The sequence below is a fragment of the Stegastes partitus genome, unplaced genomic scaffold, assembly GCF_000690725.1.
Source record: "Stegastes partitus isolate 25-593 unplaced genomic scaffold, Stegastes_partitus-1.0.2 Scaffold1852, whole genome shotgun sequence".
Lineage (NCBI taxonomy): Eukaryota > Metazoa > Chordata > Actinopteri > Pomacentridae > Stegastes > Stegastes partitus.
The window spans coordinates 84938-106235 of NW_007579583.1; the positions used below are offsets into that span (position 1 = coordinate 84938).

At 41.2% G+C, this 21298-nt stretch overlaps 3 protein-coding genes across 8 annotated transcripts in view; 2 read left to right on the plus strand and 1 right to left on the minus strand.

Moving 5' to 3' along the window:
* The window catches only part of bltp3a (bridge-like lipid transfer protein family member 3A), a 21391-nt gene extending 11014 nt beyond the window's left edge, over positions 1 to 10377 (plus strand). The window contains exons 11-21 of the mRNA XM_008302657.1: positions 298 to 437; positions 1596 to 1737; positions 2749 to 2942; positions 3046 to 4268; positions 4412 to 4596; positions 4701 to 4840; positions 5016 to 5166; positions 5650 to 5915; positions 6184 to 6292; positions 6474 to 6565; positions 7500 to 10377. Of these exons, the coding sequence (XP_008300879.1) occupies positions 298 to 437; positions 1596 to 1737; positions 2749 to 2942; positions 3046 to 4268; positions 4412 to 4596; positions 4701 to 4840; positions 5016 to 5166; positions 5650 to 5915; positions 6184 to 6292; positions 6474 to 6565; positions 7500 to 7616 (2759 nt within the window). The 3' untranslated portion in view covers positions 7617 to 10377. The remainder of the gene's footprint in view (positions 1 to 297; positions 438 to 1595; positions 1738 to 2748; positions 2943 to 3045; positions 4269 to 4411; positions 4597 to 4700; positions 4841 to 5015; positions 5167 to 5649; positions 5916 to 6183; positions 6293 to 6473; positions 6566 to 7499) is intronic.
* Positions 10378 to 10379: 2 nt separating this feature from the next.
* Positions 10380 to 13111, minus strand: taf11 (TAF11 RNA polymerase II, TATA box binding protein (TBP)-associated factor). Its single transcript, XM_008302656.1, has 6 exons — positions 12866 to 13111; positions 12453 to 12656; positions 11814 to 11944; positions 11625 to 11712; positions 11441 to 11537; positions 10380 to 11335 (listed from the first exon to the last, which is right to left on the minus strand). Exons 2-6 carry the CDS (start codon positions 12621 to 12623, stop codon positions 11205 to 11207), a joined length of 618 nt encoding a protein of 205 aa, XP_008300878.1. The 5' UTR covers positions 12624 to 12656; positions 12866 to 13111; the 3' UTR covers positions 10380 to 11204.
* A 2203-nt stretch (positions 13112 to 15314) lies between these two features.
* Positions 15315 to 21298, plus strand: part of LOC103372890 (ankyrin repeat and SAM domain-containing protein 1A) — a 69868-nt gene continuing 63884 nt past the window's right edge. For all 6 annotated transcript variants that reach the window (XM_008302660.1, XM_008302658.1, XM_008302661.1 and 3 more), the window contains exon 1: positions 15315 to 15816. In XM_008302660.1, coding sequence (XP_008300882.1) covers positions 15647 to 15816 — 170 coding nt within the window. In that variant the 5' untranslated portion in view covers positions 15315 to 15646. The remainder of the gene's footprint in view (positions 15817 to 21298) is intronic.

Below are 21298 nucleotides of genomic sequence, written 5' to 3' on the forward strand. Positions count from 1 at the left end.
AAAAAAAACCCAAGGACTTGGACCTTAAGCATTTTTTTTATTACATAGATACACTTGCTTTTTTTTTTTTTTTAGTGTAGATGTGCAGTAAAATACGTACAATAAAACATTTTTCCTCCTTCAATGTACCAGCTGTTACAAAGTGGTGGTGATTAAAGGAATGACGCCATTCACCATATGAATCAGTGTCTGTCTTAGCAACAGTAACATTTTTATGATATAAAAGACACAAATCATCTTGAAAGCTGTTCTTTTTTTGTGCGTAAGTGATTTAAGCTTGTTTATTCTTCCATGTAGATGGACAGTCCAGTCCCAAGTCAATCCCCTCTGACAAAGAGCAGACAACCAGCAAGAGCTCAGTGACGGCTCCTTCGTCACTGAAGAGGCTGCGAACTAACTGTGTGGTGATCAGGATGGATGATGTGGACATTCACCAGGCAAGCTTTTATTATCAACTGATTAGATTTACCTGCTCTAACAGAACCTTTATTCTTCACTAAATGGCACAAGCAGCTATGTTCCTCAGTGCAAACAGTCAGGCCAGTACCTCTGGCAAAGCTTGAGCTCACTTAAATCAAGAACATATTAGCAGTGACCAAGCATGACAGGTTTTGGATATTGTGATATATGTGGATTTGTGGATTTGTCATGATTGTAGCAAGTCAGAGATAGAACACATTGTGGACTGCTATAAAGGCAGCATAGTTGTCATAATTAAATAATGAAAAGTTGTTTTTCTGTGAAAACAATCCAAATCCTTAAGGTTGCTTGACTACAAAGAACAGTATACATGCAAATCATTCGCTCCACTGTTGCTTAACCACCTGCAGTGTGCTCGTCACCTTCAGGTCACCCAAACCAGAAAGGTGGGTGTTCAGTTCACTGCCTTGGAGGCATCTGCCTGACATGGCTTACAGAAGGAACAAAGGTCTCTTTCAGGCCAGCCATCTGATGTCTCTTATCAGCATGAACAGATATAATAATGTATATTAATGATAGTGTGTAAAAGCTTGGAATCAAATTGCCTTCCTGGTGATCTGTTACAATAGAGGATCTATACTTATACTGTTGTAATTTCAGTGTTAACATACACAGTGTTATGATGATTCCTAATGGGTTTTTTTTTAGGAAAATTCTTATAAACATGTGAGTCAAGTACCTGGTTAAAATAGACTAATCCCATACATGTCACTTCTCTTAGCTGTTGCAGTGCCTCTCATCTAAAACTGAGAAAACCACTGCCACTTTAAATCACTTGGTCAGACTGCTTCTGCTTTTTCACTTTGTATATTTCACATTTTCATCATGAAAGAACATTTCCAGGGTTATTTTTGGTTCAAGACACTTGTAGTTCCCCATTTGATAGAGCAAGAGACACCCAGGGGAAATTATGTAAATGTCTTCACCTTCGATTTCTGACAGGAAATCACCGGTCAGATTCAGGTGGTTTAGTTTAGTTTTCTAAAACATACGTCTACATTTCTCCAGTAATTGAGTATCTTTGTTTATTATTGTATCTAAAATGAAGCAGATAGGTCAACAAGCAAAACTCCTTTTTAATATTTTCATCGCTGCTCTAACCTTTCCACATTCAGGTGTCTACAAGGGGCCGTCAAAACAAGAAGACCCAGTCTTTACTATCCTGTAACCGTAAAGCTTTGCGTTTGCCAGACAACGTACCTGCAGTTCATCTGCAGTTTACTGAATACTACTTTCCGGACAACCCCAGTTTACCAGGTATCTGTATACTGAACTTAACTCTGCTTTTATCTTTTTGTTTTCATATTTTAACTTGGGTATATTTCAGCATCGACACTACACAATGTGTATGCACCATCTGTATTACATCGCAGAAAAGACGATGTGAAGTCCGGTAAATAAAGTCAAACATCATGCTACAAGTTTTTTTGTTGCTTGATACAAAATATTTTTTCATAACTACTCCATGTAGTTTACTCCAATGTAAGGGTTTCTGGATATACAGAGTTTATTTTAAAAAACATATTTACAAGACATGTCTGCAGCACAGTGGGTGAGGAACAGGAGAGAAATGCTGAAAGGATACACAGTGTCAGTTGTATGTAGGTTGAAATGTGTCTGCTACAGAAAGGATGACATTGACCTTAAACAGACACTTTGTCAGCAGCATCTTGCAATTGTTGCATGAGTCAGCACGACCTGATTTTTGTGAGTATTTAAATCGGCCCCACAAAACACAATTTTGAAAGTCTTTGGCTGTGTTGCACCATATGACAAAGGTTCCAATTGGCTTTTCCAGCACTTTTTAAGATTACTTTATTTCTATGCAGATGCACTGCTCTACATAATGACACTAATCGTTGGAAAATAATTTAACTCCAAATCCTTTTTAAATAGTTAAGTCATCTGAAAATTCCTGTCCTTTTTTTTTGCATGGCAGAAAAACAAAATGCAAAACACAATTTATGTTTTTCCATTATCATTCAGCCCTAATACAGAGTAGTTACCTTATTTTCTGTCCATTGCATTAATGCAGACCTTTTTTTGCCTTTTCACATTTACATAACTGAAATTTGATTTACTTGTGAACCCAACTGGTAAACAGAGTTAACAGCATTTTCTCAAAAAACGGAACTTTTGCCTTTGCGTGGTAGTATTCACTACAGTTTTGCACTACATGTCCTAGTTGTAAATAAGAATGTTTTAAAACCGCATAACATCCTTTTCAGAATTTCTTATCAGAATTTCTTACCCTTGTCCTTTTTCCAGTGCCCACATCAAACCTGTACGCACAGTTAAACAGCCTTCAGCTGTGTGTGGACCCAGCCAGTGTGCTGTGGATCAATCTGTTCTCCAGAGGTCTCCTGCACACCCTGGACCAGGTCAAAGCTTTCTACCATCTGCAGGACAGTAGTAAGGCTGAAGAACATGTTGATATTCGTATGGATGCAGCTCAGCTGAAGGTGAATACACTGCTGTTTTTCCATACAACCCTTTCATTCTATGACCAGAACATGTTGTATTTTGTATAAAGGTCTCATGCTGTAAATATTTTCGTTTTTATAGCTGATAATTCCCCTGGATTCATCCATATTGGACCACCCAGAACGTCCGCAGTCCCTTTCTGTTACAGTACCCCAGATGGTTCTCAGCAACACCCGACACTGCCCTCATGGCTCCAGAGCTGACCTCAGTAGTACCTGTGACAAGTTCGCCAGCTGCCCTTTCTTCCAGTTCACACCGCCTTGCCCCTACCCCAGAGACCTGAGTGCCTTCCAGCCCATTCCTTCCACCTTCCTTCAGCACTCTCAAGAGACAGATCCCCAACCTCTGGACAGAAAGCAGCTGCGATCCCAGGATGTCTGGTCTCTCAGTCTGTCCCGTGTCACGCTAGGTTTTGATGGAGCACGGCGCTTCCCCAAAGGAAAAACCCAGCCTTTTGTTGAGCCCTTCGCCATGTCCGTGTGGATGTGTCAGCCGTCTGCCTTTAAAAATGGTTCATCGTCTTCCTCCTCCAGTCCCAGCACAACTCAGCGTCTTTCTTCAGAGCAGGAACCTGATCAGAAAGAGGCTTCGCTTGCTTCTATCCACATCCTGGCTCACACGATCACTCCTGTAAAGATGTGGCTCAACCACTACCAGTATGTTGCCCTGCTGAGGATGAAGGATGCCATGGCACGGCTGGGCGCAGAGTTAGGCCGGGATGTACGGGATGTTAAGCAGGCTCATGGCCAGAAGGCAAAAACAGCTACAGTTTGCCTTGGCCTTCTGGTGGACTCAGTGGAATTGGGTCTGCTTTTGCCTCCAGTCTCCACAGAGCCAGAAGAGGAGGTTCCCCACACTCCAGAAACAGACAGTCCCAGTATGACAGACTCTGACATCTCCCCAACTCATCACTCTGCCGTCCTGGAGGACAGCGGGTTGGAGAACGGCATGTCCTCCATCAATACAGCTGCGTTTGATCAGGATGAACAGGATGGGGTGGTGGAGGAGGCGTATGAGGCTGTGGAGGAGGTGCTGGAGGACAATGAATTGACGACGCAGGAGGAGACCTCTGTTCTCTCACCTCCCCTCTCACCTGGCCAGTCCCCGGCCATCTCCCGTGAGCCGTCAACCTTCAGCTTGGAGGGAGAGCTATCAAGCGCCATTAACGTCACCAAGGATGTGACCAAAGATGCCATTAGTGCCTCCCTGGACCTGACCAAAGGGGCGTTTTCAATAACAAAAGACGCATTCAGCATGCTGAGTCGCGGCTCGGGGATGAGCAAGTTGTTCAGTCCACAGGCAAAGTAAGTGTTCGCTGTCTCTCCTGCTGGGATTCAGGCAACGTAATAGTGTTTGTATTACTGGAACCCACACTGTGCACCCCATGCTTTTACTGGCTGTGCTTTATTGAGTGTGTGTGTGTGTGTGTGTGTGTGTGTGTGTTCAGGGAACAGGTTCAACATTCAGATGAATCCTCCCCCTCTTTGGCTTCTAGCCTGCGCCACCAATCTATAAAGCAGTCGCCTTCCCAGCATTCCTTTGATAGTGCTATCCTGGACGGCAGCCTGCCTGACGAAAATCTCTCTGTGGATAGTGATCTCAGTGACAATTTTGTTGTTCTCATGGACTCAGGTGTGTAAATACTACAGAATTTCGAAAGAATCCTCTCTGTATTCCACAGGTGATAAATAATATAGTGTTAAAATAAATACTTTAAGTTTGTGTGGTCTTTCCAGAGTCAGGGATGGAGTCCATGCGTCCCAACAACACACCCGTGGGCAGTCGAGGCAGCCCAGCTCCAGGTACAGAGGGAGGCTCGTCAGCTGACCTCAGCAGCTCCCTGTCTCAAAGCACTGAAGACGTTTCTCAGGACATGGTGGGTTACTATGGAATTAAAGCAAATTTCATGCTCTGATTTAATTTTATTGGAGTTGCAGTATTTTTCTGAACAAACTAACGTCTCAATAATTAGATCAATTAATTCGAAATTTAATTTCAAATCTAAATCGACTGTGGTTTATACGAGCCTTGTGGTGTGCTGTTGTTTGCAGTCCTCTGTGTTGTTACTGATCCTGAGCGGAACAGCCTGTACCATGGAAGTAAAGGGAGAAGACCAGGTTGTGGCTGTCCAAGCACAGAATCTGACCCCTGTACAGATGGGTAATGTCAGGCTATCAGACCTGCTGGCTGGTCTTGTCCAAGGTAAGCTGGATTGTTGCGGGTAAAAAAAAAAAAATTTAGGCCTCTACACATCAATGCTGCAAGTCTAATTACTTGTCTTTGTTTAATAATCGAATGCTATACTGTTTGTGGATGTCTCGACAGTGGGATACTAATCATATTCAGGAATATTATTATAGGAATGCTATATTTAGATTTGGCTTATGTTTCTGGTCTGCTGTTTCTTTGGCAACTTGAATCTCATCGCATGAACAAATCACCGCAGGTTGTGAGAGTTGGCAGCATTAATGATAATCACACAATACGCAATTTAAATGTCACTTCCTGGGTTATGAAAATCAAAAAATAGTTACTACTTAAATTCACAGTCTCCTTTTTTAAAAAAAAAAAAAAGAAAGAAAAAAAGGATCCTAATCAGTTACAGTTTGAAGAACATGCAGGATATAGCTGCAGGGTAAATTCCCCTCATGGCTTACATCTGTACCTTTTCCTTTGTTTGTGCAGCTCCAGCTGATCCGGTCCAGAAGCAGGACAAGCAGCATAGCAGAGGCTCTCCAGTACTGTGCATGCAGGCAGAAATGGGCCCGTCTGCAGCTCGACGCTCTGCTATGGCTGAGTCATTGGGCTTTGTGGATTTGAGAGTGCAGAACTGCAAGGCACAGTTGTTAACCTCGACAGTGGCCAACATCGGTCCTTTTCTTGAAGACGAATTTAGCGTTGATGGTCAGCCAGTGAAGTTACACATGAGCAACGTCACCATCACTATGAAGGTAGGTTAACACTGTCCTGGTGATAGTATGATGTACTGATCTATTTTGGGCTCTTCTCTTTGAATTGAATAATTATAACATGTAAGCAGAAAAAATGTCGCAATTACAGTCAAAATACTTTATACCTAGTTTAGATATAAGTTTCTTTTTCCTCACAAAGGACTGGATTAAAATACTTTACCTTCTACACACATTTTCTAGAGAAACTGTACACTATCATATTTTACTTTGAAATCAATATTTATTTATATTTTTGTTGCTTTTTTAGGATGATAGCCCCAAAATCTACCCCACAGCCCCTCAACCTGTTCCAGCCACATTCATTATAGATCAGCTTCTCCTTGAGCGTGGTGATGACGGCATCATGAGAGTCAAAGGTGAGACAGAAAATAATTTCTTTTTGAACAGGATTTTTTATTTAACGCTTGCCAGCATTGTGGGTACAAATATCAGCAGGATCATGAACTTTAAAACCACAGAAACTGAGAGCATCAGCTGTCACTGCTTCACAGAAAGTTGAACAGAAAGTGATCGTCACCGTTTCCTTTCTGATTGCAGCTGAAGGGGCAGACCCTAAAGCCGCAGCAGGTGTTCCTGTGGCTGGCTCGGACAACCCCGGCGGCTCCAGCTCTGACAAACAGCTGAGCGAGGTAGGAAGAGCAAGCACTCACATGTACTGTGCATGTTTAGTGTGTCTGTGGCCAAAATAATAAAAATACTGAGGACATAGCTCTAAAAGTCTGACAGCTTTTTATACAGTAGTACTGCGATCATTTCCAGATACACTTCATAGAAAGCAGCTAAAGGGTTTTACACGTGTTACAAAAGTTTGACATTAAAAATGTGTTGGACCACCCAGTGTTCATTAAATATATTACAGACCATTTATCAAATTTGTACATTATGATCATTTCCTTTCAACCGAACCCCAAAAACATGACGATGTAAAGACATCTACAAAACAAATATACTAGCGGTGAGAACATAATGTAAAAATAAGTTAATGTAACCTCTGAGTATTATCCTGCAGACTGTTTCTGTGCCCATTTTTTCTCAAAATGTGAAAAGTTGTACATAGCAACAAGGTTACAAAAACATCTGCTACAACACAGTAGTAGCTTTGTCTCTGTGTCACAGTTACAGCTCAAGGTCGGGACAAACACAAGTCAAAATAAAATTCTGTTTGCAAACAAATGAAGTGGCCTAATGACACAATATCAACCATAAAGCTTTGAATACAGTATCTTTGATATACCTTTTATAGGGCTCGAGATTTAGTTTTTGATAGATTTTGATGGTAAGGTCAAAATATTCAAACCTCAGCTGAGTCAGATTTATAGCTTCTGCTCATGTTATAGATCTAAAGTAATCGTATGTCTTAAGTACCGCTGTTAAACTGGTGTCCTCTTGCTTTTCAAGATAAACAAAGCAGAGATGTGTCTATTTACACAGGACTGTGCAGTGATATTGTAATTACACCTGTTGCTGTCGGTCAGAATCTGATATCAGCCCACATGGTGTGTAGCACCAAGCCACAGTGTGCTTTAGCTGTAGCTAACCAGTCCAATAATCCTGCCGTTACAGGGACGAATGCTGGAGTCCCAGCTCTGCGACGTCCAAGCTGCCCTCACCCAGGCCCTCAGCGAGAGAGAGCGCCTCCTTCTGGAAGTCAGGAAGCACGACCCCACATTCACTCTCTGAGCCTCTCTGTCTTTGACCTCTGAACCTGTCGCTGCTGAGGAATGGTGATGGGACGTGAAAGGCTGAATGTCAGGAACTTACGTAAAGCATGTCTGGACAATGGACGTACTTAAAAAGAAGATGAATCCAGACTGTGGCTTTGGATCGCTTCCCCTCGGTACATCACACTATTCATGAGAATTACAAAAGAGCCTGTATAACAATTACTGAAAGAGGACCTTAGTAAACTAACTTCTAGGTACGTTAACTGTGTTATTTTTTAAGCTGGCAGTGTAGCTATTCCTCGCTGCTCTACTAAACACACATTATCCTGGTTATTTCTCATTCAAGTGTGAACAGTAATCTCATTGTGTAGTTTCAGTGTTTATCACACAGCATGCAAGATGATCAAGCTTTAATTCTCTCCAGTTATTTATTTGTGTTACGTCGAGCACACGCCAAAACCTCCTTTCACATGCACTGACACTGCCAGACAGTTGCTAGTCCATCAGTCACTCCTTCGACAAACGTTACTGTCAAGCATGCTTTGCGAACAGTGCTAATTTACATGTAGCACATCTACAAACCAACAGTCATAGAGGTAGACTAGATAGAATAACGTAGATTACTACTGTTAAGTGTAAAATAAGAGACCCGTGTGTTTCTTTTCATTTAAAAGTGTTGTCAGCTGTTGAAAAATGTGTTGGGAAAACTGCACTTTTTTTCTTAAAGAGAAGAAGAAAAAAAAAAAAGCAGATCTCCACTGCTTTCATGGAGAGACTGATGCATCTCATTTTCTCCCCTCGGTTGCTTTATCACCCGGGTGGAGAGGTGGCACACTCTTATGAAATTCTTACCGTTTTCAAAAAAAAAAAAAGCGGGTTTAATCATTCCCCAGTGTTATTTTTATTCTTTGAGTTGTGAAATGTTGATCATGCTTCTTTTGTACTGTGAAATGAAGTGCTCTGTGGTGGAATTTCCACTAAAGACGACGAGCCTTTTCCGTCTCTCTCTCAGCCGTGGAGAGCAGGTTGCACAGTAGCCTCAGTATTGTAACTGGGTTCGTCCTTCTATTATAATTCTCTGGTCTAAAGAGGTTTGGGATTACACCAGCTACCAGAGAGCTAACACTTGATCTCCTTGAAACGTGTTATGTAGCTTGCCAGGAAACAACTCAGACTGATAGTGTTATTACCTCTGTGCACATGTATCATGTACTACAGTCAGACGTCATGAACCTTAATGTTCATTCTTTATTTTGTTTTACTTCTGTGTATTTATTTACATTTGTTAGTGGGTTTTTATTTTTTTTAATCTTATTTACCACAGTGTTCTGAAGCCATATCAATCAAAGAAAGTGACATTTTAAAAAGCTATGGTACTGCTAATGTCATGTATAGTGACCAAATTTACTACAAAAACTGATCATTTTCAGTATTTTTAATCCTGTTGAACTGCAGGTTTTACCTATCGGGCCTATTAGTTGTTAAAATTTCTCACTTTCTGTCACCCATGCATACATCTGTGACAGACATGGATTTAAACAATGATGGATTTGTTCATCAAAGAGACTGTTTAACAATATATTCATTTTGTAAATGCTCCTCTCTGTCAGTTATATTTTATCTACAAGCATTCTACTGTTAAATCAGTAGTTTGGCATTTCGCCGTCGGCGGTACGTTATCTAGTTTAACAGTGACAAAGCCGTTGCTGTTACAAAGATCTTCTAATTTTTCACTCCCAGTCATAATGGTCCTTGAGTACTTGGGAGACCTCTGGTGGCAGAAACTTGACTAGAGTACGCTCCATTTAAAATATTAGTTATTTCTTTTTTTGTTTTTTAACTGTGGTTGCCTTGCAAGCTACAAATGACACATTTGCATTCTTAAAATGAATGTAGTCTATTTAAGCAATAGAAACACACATTTAGTTGAAACAAAAATGTGACAAATAATAACACTACACATTTTTAATGTGGAACACAATTCTTGAGATGACTAATTAACTACCACGTTTTAATGTTTTCCCTTCAGCTGTATGTGAACTCAAAACATCCTCAATCTCTTTGTGTAACAGAGCAGAGATGCTGCCAGTTGACCTCAGTATCACTTGTAGGTGATATTATTTTTTTAGCTTTTGGTGTTTGTGTTTTTGCATGACGGTAGATACGTTGGTACGAAACTGAATGTGCCATGTTGGATGCAACATGTAGCTCTGAAGCTTGCCCAGTTTCCTGTTCCTCAGTCAGACCTCAGTGTAAAGTAGCATCTCTGTTCCACTGACCAACTGGTGCTTTGAGTTAAATCTGCTCATAACCTGTTACACTAGACTTCCTTTGCTCTCCAGAGCAGGCCTGGGTTTCCATGACAACTCCTACCCAGTGTGCCATGCAAAAAGGAAGAGATGGACGGAGAGTGAAGCGAGACTCACTACAACATGTGTTGTTCCCTCTCCAGATGCATGTATTGAAGTAAGGTTGTATTGTTTATGCCTTGTGGATTACTTGCACTTGTGAGTTAAATTCACTGGAAATTGCACTTGTTAAAATGTAAATCACTTCAAAGGATTGCAGAGGAGTTGTCGTGAAATCTTTCGAAGTGCAGATGTTGGGAGACTCTGTGGACTGTATTTTTTTTTGTCAGTGGTGTAGAATTACATTGAATTTTATATTGTCTTCATCACTTCATTGAGACTAATATGATAAAACTGGTTCTGTGAACCAAAGCTAGTATTTAGAAAATATTTTAAGTGACAAAAATAAACGATTAATTGCTCAACACATCTGGGTTGTCCATGTACGTTTTAATAGAAAATGCATGTTTCCATATAACAAAGTCTACTGCAGTCATGGTTTTGTCATAACATAAACAGAAACTTGTAAGTTTAAGGTCTCATTTTGGGTATTTTATGAGTGTGATCCATCATTTGTTTGACTGTAACCTCAATAAAAAAGTTACAAATTTCCAAGTGAAACTTAGAATTGATTTAGTCCGGCTCACAACCTAAACCTAAAAAACAGATCTGAAATGGTATGAGCCCAGTTTTTCAAGAACCACTTTTCCAATGAATGAAGTAAAAAGGTTAAATTTCACTTAAAAAATGTGATGAGTGAGTTATGAGACAGTAAACGGTGGAAGGAGTGGATCTTATTAAAAGATATGAACATATTTTAAATTTCAAGAATCAAAATTAAAAACCTGTGTGCCTGTACGGCTGCAAAAAGAAACCGAGCGATCATACTCATTTTGATAATGTTTTTACCCAAAAAGTAATTTAACTATTTGAGGCACAATAACAAAACATTTAATATTTTCAAGTATAAAACATGTTGTATTTATAAATATAATACATAACTATAATTTCACAGGATTGAAGCTGTGTGGCATTTGGCATTTTACCTTGACAGTTTGGGGTGAATGGCATTTCTACTTTTCAGCTTGACTTCAGAGCTTTCTTGACTATTCTTCAAGACTACAGTTGCTGGGCTTGGTCAGTAGAGAATAGTCACTGATCATCTGGCTGCAGTATGAGTACAGTGGCTTCATGACAAGTTTTCCACATGTGATGCACCACTTTTTAATCCTCATGTAATGTACAGTGTGGGTGCCTCAGTGGAAGACAATGTTCTTGTACTTGGTGTTGGGAATCTGGTCTCGGCTCTTCAACCTCCTCACTGCTTCCCTCATATGTTTGGGCTGAAGCGGGGGTGTGTCTCCCCACTTCTCACAAACGTCTAATGCTGTAAGGACAAAGCAAACAATTTAACTGCATAATACTAAAATTCAAACTGCAGATAAAATGCCTTATTAAATTGCTTGTACATGTTGTAAAATCCTACGCTCACCTTCCTCAACAATTTCCCCAGCAAAGACCTTGGCAATGCCAGACATTGCAATCACCACATTCTGGGACACTGATGATCCTGTTATGGACTGGATCAGCTGGAATAGTTTAAAATAAACACATCATATCATCACATAGGTTAGGGGATTCAAAAATGCTTCTGTTAATTTTCAGAAACAGCTTACCCTCTTAATGGCAGCCTTAGGGAAGGCAGAACGTCTGTACATCTCATAGCGATTCAGCTGCTCTTCAGAAAAGGATGACACCAAGACTCTAAAAAACACAACAAGCACAGAGGAGGATTGTTAAGGTTTAGCCACAGACTTCCAAGAATTAGAATTGATCCTATGTGAGGTTCAAAATGTTACTCTTACTGCATCTTTTGTATTTCATCCTCATCAACCTTGTGGCGCTTCTCCTTTTTCTTCTCTGGTTCCACTTTCAGTCTTTTGGAAGCCGGCTGGCCAGAAGTTCCTTCTTCTTCATCTTCTACTGCCGCTGTTTCCTTCACAGTGAAAGACAAAATGTTTTAACCTCCACAAACAATTAAATACCTTTTGTAAAAGCATATAATAAATAAGACATTTGATCAAATTACAGATTTTTAAAAAAACAACAAAAAAAAAAAACTATTTTCATTATTAGACTTGTCTCTGGTCAACTTTGTAAATATTTGGTCAATTAAGAGATGTGTCAATGTACCTTTTGTTGTAAAGAGTTATACATTTGAAAACCTAACACAAAATGCTTTGAATTTTAACACAATTAGTCCACTGATTCAGTCTTACATTAACACACAATAAAGGGTTTATTATTAATTGTGACTTGTGGAGCAAAGCCAGTAAAACAAACAAAAAAAGGACTAAGAATACGATTCCTAGTAGTCGGTGGAAAAACCCCAAGTGTAATCAATTAGTAGGAAGGGAGAAAAAGTCCGATATGGTCCATTTGACTTTTGATATAGACGTCATTTTCTTTTCTAATGCAAGGAAAATGAAGGCACCACAACTCACAGATTTGGCCTCCTGTTTTGGCTGATCTTGCGACGACGACTCTTTGCTTTCATCTGCAGGTTTTTCTGTGACGGATGCATTTTCTGTTTCCTCGGATTTAGGACGCTCCTCGTTTGCAGAACTTATCCTTTCAGTTGTACTGTCAGATTTTATCCGCGCAGGATCTGCCATAGTCTCTCAAACGCTTTCTGACAGCTTCAGATTCTGCAAATATCGACGAGGTAGTTGATCAGTTACCGTTGACACTTTTGTAGCAATTCTGCAGCTAGCGACACATCGAAAATTTTCACCAGCTGTATTTTATTTGGAAAGCCCCCAACAAAAACACCCAAAACAAACAAAAAACACATACGTTCGTGTGAGTAACTCTTGGATAAAAAATGCATGAAAATGGGAATACAACATGCACATACCTTTTCTGCAGCTAGGCGTCAACAAAGCAGCGGCAATAGCCGAGCTAACAGTGGAGCTAAGCTAACGTTTAGATAGTAACTGACGGAGGCTAACACATGACAAAGTATTTTTTCAGTTCTAGTATATTTGACAACGCAATATGGTCAGCGTACCTGCTGTGTGCTAAATGAATGTAAGCACCTAATGTAAAAGGAATGATAGCATCAGAAAGCTAATTCTCCCAGCGCTTTGCTAACACAACATCCGCATTTCCGTTTCCGTTTTGAACGAACTTTATTAACACTGTTAGCCGTGAGTTGACAACACCTCCAAAGTGCCACAAGTTAGTACCAAAAGAACGTTTTTCCGCATTACGTTTTTTAAAAAACTGCAGTGGTTTGATATGATTATATGGTGCAAGTCACAAACACGGTAGAAAAGCCAGATGAAGCTCAGTTAGGACGACTATTCCCACTTTAATTGTTGCTACCAGACAACACTGTCCACTTACTGACATCAGTCGCTGAATAAAGGCCATACTATAGTGTTGAAATGATCTATTTTGTAGTTATGATATAGGCCATAATCTATAAAACGTTATCCACATAAATGAAATAAATTCTGATGTATCAATAGCCTCTCAGTGTATGTAAGGGCTGCAATCACTGTTATATATAATTTAAAGCTATTTCAACTAGTAAAAGTAGCTGGATGGTTACAGTCTAGGCCTCATTTATCAGGACAGGTAAAGTATTCATCCTCCTCAGAAGTGCCCCCCCCCCTTTTTTTTTTTCCAATTGCTTTTCAACATTGAATCGTGGTAAATTTACTTTGGCTTTTTTGACAAGAGTTTAACCCCTTCCAGTCAGTATTTAGTAAACGCACCTTCAGCTGCAATTACAGCATTGAGCCTTGATGGATAGGTCTCAATCACTCTTGCACATCTAGACACTGAAGTTTTAACCTATTATTCTTTTCTGTATCAGCTCTGTTGGGTTGCACATGGATTGTGAGTAAACAACTCTTTTACAATCCAGCCACACGTTCTAATTCTGGTTTAAAGTCTGAGCTCTGACTCTGCCACTCCAGAATATTAACCTTGTTGACTGTAAATTATTTCTTTATCACACATCTTTTCCTGTCGCAGTTTTCTTACAGCAGTTCCCAATACTTTTATGCATTCATTTTCCTCTCTACCTTTACAAGCGTTTCAGGGTCTACTGCTGCAAAAGCATCCCTACATCATGATGCTGCCACCACCATGCTTCGCGGTGAGGATGGTGTGTTTGTGATGATGTGCAGTGTTAGGCGCTTGTCCAACATAATATGCAATAAAAACCTTACTGGTGAAGAGCCAACAACAGTTGTTGTATGTGCAATCTCTATTATTTCAGCCGCTGAAGTTTGTCACTCCTTCAGGTGAGTCATAGGTGTCTTGGTGGCCTCCCTGACTAGTCTCTTTCTTGCGCAGTCACTCAGTTTTTGAGGACTGGTTGTTCTAGGCAGATTTACTCACGTGCCATATCCCTTCCATTTCTTAATGACGGATTTAACTGTACTCCAAGGTATACTGAGTGACATGGAAATTTTCTTGTATATATCCCCTGAGTCATGCTTTTCAATAACCTGTTCACAGAGTTGCTTGTATTGTTTTTGTGTGCTGTATCCAGGAAAGCTGATTCACCAGTGACAAGACCTCCTAGACACAGGTGTCTTTATACTACAATCACTGGAGGCACGTTTCGTTTCACTAATTGTGTCATAAATTGGTTGCACCTGCGTTGAATTGGATGAGTCACTTTAAAGGCGGTAAACACTTATGCAATCATTTGTGTTACTTTTCATATTTTTTTTAATGAACTGACATTAATTCTTTTAACCAGTTTTTAACTAGCTATCCATTCTGCACATTTTCTTCTTCTTCTTTTTTTTTTACAGTGTGTATTTACATGTGTTTGCATGCACTTTTTATTTATTATTTTATTTTTACCTGTGTTTGCCCTGGCCTACCTGATATTTTACCTGTGTTTCATGTTCTGCCTGTCAAAGCACGTTGTGAATTGTTGTTCTTAATAGTGTTATAAAAATAAAGTTATTCTTCTTCTTCTTATTATTATTATTGCTATTATTGTTATGATTATTTTGTAAAAAAAATATGCTTTTGTGTTGACTTGGAAATAATTGTTGATTCTTGTTTATCATGTTGTTGGTACATGTGGTGAAGAATATATTTCCTCCCTTTTTTCCTGAATTATCGTATCTAACTCTGCAAATGAGACGATAACGCGATTGAGTAGAGCAGATATTTAAAACACTGGATGGGTATAAACCAGCATGTCTGCCTATACGTTACACAGCCGCCGCCATCTTGCTTTAACCCATCCACCTCATGTCTCCGGCAGCTCGGGCGGCGGTGGTTTGGCTCGTGTGCGTGTGTGTGTGTGTGTGTGTGAAGGTTTTTCGGATTGGAGATGCAGAAAGAAAGGGCAGTTTCAAGGAAGTGACGGACGACGCTCAGGGGACTGGTCAGAGGAAGTTTGTTCGATGCTGGTGCCGTGCCGCTGAACCAAACTTTTCCCCCTTGAGCTCCAGCGGGCACCGTGGACCGGGACGGACGGATCCAGCGGCGGAGGGGAGCTTTTGTTTCCTCCCCACACCGGCAGGAATAACTTGAGGCTGGGAGAAAGAGGGTCGCAGAGGAATTTCACTCCCACCGAACCAAACCCCCCTTTTTCCCCTTCTTCTTCTCTCTTTTCTCCCCCGCGCCTCCTCTTAGGGTTTTTTTTCTTCTGGGATTTGCGATGGGGAAGGAACAGGAGCTTCTCGAAGCGGCTCGGACGGGAAACCTGGCCGCGGTGGAGAAGCTTTTATCCGGGAAGCGACAGTCCGCTGGCGGATCGTCTGGCCCCGGTGGAAGCTTCAACAGCGGCGGCCACGGCGCCTCCTCTCATCCGCTCTCCAGTCTGCTCAGGTAGGCTCTGGGAAATCGAAGAGGAGGCGGCTGAAACTAACTGGGAGACCATTCAGCAGCCTCTGTCAAATAATGTCTAATCGTTTACTGTTTCAGTTTACAGTGTGTCACATATGCACGGTTAATACAGTACTGTTTGTTTTTTTTGCATTACCAAACAAACACAACCCAAACCAGCGCAGAGGCAGTGGCATGCTTCTTTGTTAGCCCACAGCTCCCGTGTTCCTGCCACTTCTACTGTAATGTGCATTAACGGCCTGGAAGGCAATTATGCAACTTAACTGGAGAAATCTGCAACACAACAGTCCGTGATCTCTGTAGAAACTGGTACAGATGTATTATTCATAGTTTACACACAGTCTGGATCTGAACACGCACTGGTGAAGGTGGAGTATGAAGCCAGTTGTCATAATCAGATTTTATTTTACAGTTTGGAAATCTGTATCCAACAGCCCCTAAGTATGAGACTGCATTTATTAACCTCAGGTGTGGTAAAGCAGGAGTATGTCATTTTATATCCATGTACTCAGAGGGAAGTCCAACTAGAGGTAAACATTTGATGTGGTTTTTCACATCTGCTGACTGGTTTCGCTGCTCTTTCAGGGCTTCTTCTTGTCATTGATGTTTTCTCTCCTGCTTTATTAGCTATAAATTCTGGATTCATAAAAAAAACCCAGCAAGTTTATTTACTATAAAGTGTCGTGTCACGCTCCCCAGATGCTATCTGTGCGCATACAGTGCATATCAGTGAAGTAGAGTGCTAGGCCAAAGAACATTTGCTTAAAATTAAAGACACAGATCATGCTTGAGTCCTGAGTCCATCAAACCTGGCCATTGCATCCAATTCCTTGCTGTATTTTTAAAAAAACAGCTCCTTCTACTGTGCCAGCCTTCTAACTTGGTGCAGATGCTGTTAATATTAGATATTAAGGTGAAGTATAATAGATCTGATAAGTTCAGAGTTTCATTTTGTCCTGCAGATGTTATCTGAATTATAGGCTTAGCACAACAGGATTGTTGATTTTCCCCAGGCTGAAACATATTGTTCCAGATCCATGAAATGCACTTTCATAAAGTTTCTACGGTTGAGAGAGAGAGAGAGAGGCTCTGTGCGATAAGCCTTATTAGCACTCACCGAGAAAGAAAAGAACAGCTTTGTTGTTGTGAAAGAGCCAACTCCTTAAAGGTATGTAGGCTTCTATACGCCTGCGGAAATATAGCTGGTGTACTTATTGGGATAAAACCGATGGCCAGGCTAAGTGCTGCGTGTCAGAAGCCCACAACAGGCCAATCTCCACACGTATTTTAAAGCAGAGTGTATGCAGGTAAACATGGGTCAGTCAATATGTAAAATTGCTCCTTTGGGAGCCCTGCTGCCGGCCACCTTCATCTGAGAGGGAGAAGTGTTAAGGCAAAGTTCGAGGTGATGCGTCACTGTTTCTTAGTGCAGACTGCACAATGTACTCAAGGTAATTACATTAAACCCTTCTAATCAGAAATCCAATTCAGAGATGTCATGCAGTCAAGGCTGACTCCGTCTCTTCCTCAGAGATCTCTGGGCGGACTGAACAGTCCATTGTGTCATCTAATCTGTCTTGAGCAATCAGTGTTTGCTAATGACAGCTCAGGGAAATTATTGGCTAGACTTTAAAGGAAATGAAGTAACTACTGGTGCGTAGATTTGAAAAGCCTGTTGCTTGTGGACACCTGAGTTTATAGGACAGGCTCTTAGAATATAACAAGTTGGAAGAGTATTGACCGCAGGGCAGCTTGGGGCATTGTTGTTATTGTGTATGACATTTGATTTAGTTTGCATAATCAAAATGTCAATATGTCTGAGGGCATCACAGTGAAATGCTACAGGCTGTGGGTTTGTGTATGTGATTTTTTTTCGCCCCCCTTTATCTCATTGTGACCTATTCATCATCCATTGTTAGAAAGTGTAGGTCTGTAATCCTGTCACGGGAGATTTGATCTGTGGGAAGGACTGTTTTCTTTAGTCAGTTTTAGGCTGTGTTGTTTGTAGTGTCAGCATGTGGAATGAGATGTTTGTTATTTACACTCTCGCTGTATTCCACGCGCATCACCTTCTGCTTGTGTTGTAAAACTTATTCATAATTAAAGTTTTTAGGCTTGTGTTGTAGTAGCAGCACATTAGGCCTCCTGCTCCAATTGTAAACAACAATAACTTCCTGTTTATTACGTAGATTAAAACAGGCTACCCAGAATGATCTAATCCTCTTCATTACTGTTTTTGAAGGTGTGCTATGTGTGTTCCCAATAGATTTTTGGCGTTCTTGCTCTGGAATGGGACGCATGTTAAGACACGCAGTGTTTTTGTAACCAGGCCGTTGTACAGCTCCGTTCTGCGGAATGTCTGCTTTCCCAGGAAGCTGCATCCCAGCCGTTGCCATGGAATAGACACTGACCCCAGCATGTTTAACATCATTGCTGCCCCATACATTTGTTTGGTGGTGCTCCATTCACACCAAATTGAGCTGGGCAGGGCTTCCTCAAGTAGTAAGGTCACCGTGTAACCTTGATAATAACGCCACAGAGGTGGCTGCAATTTGTTGATGCAGAAGTAAGTTTGATGTATTGATACTGTTTGTGGGCCATATTGGTGTCTGTCTGCAAATTTGCTGTTGTTCGTCCTCCGTGGCGTAGTTTTTGTCAGGGGCCCCATGACCCGTTTTGATCCCAGTGGTGTACAGGAAGAGTTCGTCACTGGCACTTCCTGGCCCAGGTTGTCCAAACACAAGCAGCTGCTGCATTTGGACCGGAGGTAAGACAAGTCCCTGGCAGCAAAAGTGCCTGCCCACTGAGGGGAAATTAACAGAGGAATGCATGGAGTCCTGGACAGACGCTCTGAGAGCTTAGCCAGATGAGGGCTCGTCTCCCAGCTTCACAGCCATGTCCTTTGTCCCACTGACAAAGCGTAGAATGGTGCTTTTCATATTCATATCAGTCCCAAAAGACCATTCCAGGGCTTTTCTATACTTTTTAGTTTTACAAAGAAAATTGAGCTGTCATTTGGATAGAATTGGACCACCTATTAAGAAGAGTCTGCTTATTTAGGGTAATGTTTTCTATTGCTGTAAACTAAAACAAGTGGGGCTTTTGAGATGTTTGGAGATAAAGATTAACTTAAGATCTTCACAAAGGTCTCTTGAAATGTATTCTCTCTATAGCATGTTTTTCAGCGTTATAAATGCTAGCGAGAAAAGCATTTCTACAGTATCAGTTTGATGACTTGGTTAGCATTTTAAGAGGCTTGGGCACAACTCCAAATCATTCCATCCCATTACATCCGCAGTTTCTGGCTCATCCCAAGCAGACCCATGCTGTCAGACTGGTGTCAGCCGAGGGGATATCTGCTGCATGAGAACTAGCACACGCTGTCCTTTTAAAAACAAAATTCCCTCTAGCTTCTGCTTTTATTAGGACCTGTGTGCATGTATGTGTGAAGGTGCACTGTGGGGATGCTGTGTATACAAATGACAGGCTCACAGCGGGGTTCTGACACTCAATCCTAAGCTGTGCTTCATAGACGTGAGAAGTTCGTGCAAACTGTCTCACTGATAGCACTTTTGGCAGACAGACGATGTTAACTAGGCACTTTCCACTAGCAGGGGCCTCAGATCAAGCCGTCGTGAGGTAAAAGCCGGGCAAACAGCAGACACACCAGTCACATTTCATCATTTGTCGACTTCCGAACTGAAAGAAACTGTAGTTGGTTCAAACCGGAGGGAGCAGTAGTAGCTGGGAAATCTAACACCACCATGTTAGCATTCCAGGAGCATCTGAATTTGCGATACTCTGCTCTGCACGTTATGTTTACGCCTCATGTTTGTGTAGTCTGAGAAAGCAGGCAGAAAGGCACTTAGTAGTGATGAATTCCACATATGTGTGTGTGGGGGGGAGCAGAAACTAACAGATACGGTGTCCGTTGCATGCAGTATGTAGCCCTCTTTACTTTAAACTAATGGTGGTAGACTAAAAATAGATTTCATCCAAGTGGGTCAGGGGTTTTTTGATTAGTTTGTCAGGGAAAAGGTTGCTTTGAAGTTGTCTGAAATAGAATATTGTAAGGACGCCAAGCCATGCTGATAATCCTACAGATTTTCATAAAACATTTGACAATATTATCGCTCCAAACATTAGTCTCTCTTAGTTCTGTTTTCTAAAAGAAAATGCCTATTCATAGTTTTAATCTTTGTGTACTTCCTGCATTAAAGAAACTGAAAGTTGATATGAGAACAACAGCATTTCTTATGTGTGCTTGTTTATGTGAACTCTGTTTCACCCCACTCACTGAAAATCTTATGATAACACTTGGACAAATGGAAGAGATAAGGCTGCTGAGGTTGTGGTGTATCTCCGTGTGTGGTGTCTGTTTTGGATCCATTTATAGGAAGAGGTACCACAGCGGCCAGAGACATCAGGCATACCCTCGTCTTGTGCAGGCTACATGTGTTCACTGGCTGTTTGCAGCCCCCGACCCAGACATTTTCATCCGTCTGGCCTGCTGGCTGGCGTCTTCCTTTCTCTCCCACTCTGCTGCTCTCAGCACTCTTCTTGCCCACCTGCTGGGCCCACGCCAACCTCTACTCCACCTTCAGACTTCAAACATGTTGTACTTGGAACCGGAGTAATGGCACTGCCCAGTATGTTGACACAGAAAACAAATTAGCCTAGATCTTTTTAAAAATTCCCTTTTGCCTCGCTCTTTCTGGATGCGGTATAAAAGAAACCCAACAAAGTTTTCTGGAATGGATTAGTCTTAGCAAAACTAAGCAGATTGGCAACACAGTGTAGTTGTGAAACACACTTGCATATTTACACAAACAGCATATCCTTAATAGGTTGAGGATGAGTGTAATGAGTCACAAGAAATCTCAACTTAAAAAACTGGTGTGTCTAAGTTTCTGGATGACTTTGCTGATTAATCTTGTGAACAAACTGAGAGGCATTAAACAGAATCTTCAACTATGCAAACTAGATTATACAGAATTCTATTTCAAGAAGCGGGTTGTCAGCTTAACTGAAAATAACTAGCCACCCAGCAGTATTTCAGCTGAAACTGGAAATGAGCAAATGAGCAAAATGCTCTGTGGACGCAAGGGTGAACAGTCAGATCTGTTTCGCTATGCAGTAGCGTCTGCTGTGAAATCAGTGTGGGAAATTGTTGAAGGACGGGCTGTGACTGGATGTGCTTTCCTTGTTTTCTCTCTCCATCTGATTCTTCACTATCGGTTTTCTTCTTTCCTTCTATATTCACGCCACCTTTTCTGCCTGCCACCAGCAGCTTTCATGCCCATCACCTTGATTCTGCTGGATCATAGTCTTTGGGCATGTGCGGTTTATTCACACCTCCTGCTGCAACCAAGTTACACTGTGAAATGCTCACTATGGTGTGTTTACGAGCCATGAGAACTCAATCAGGCTTTGACAAGGCTACAACTGCACCAGCAAATGAGCT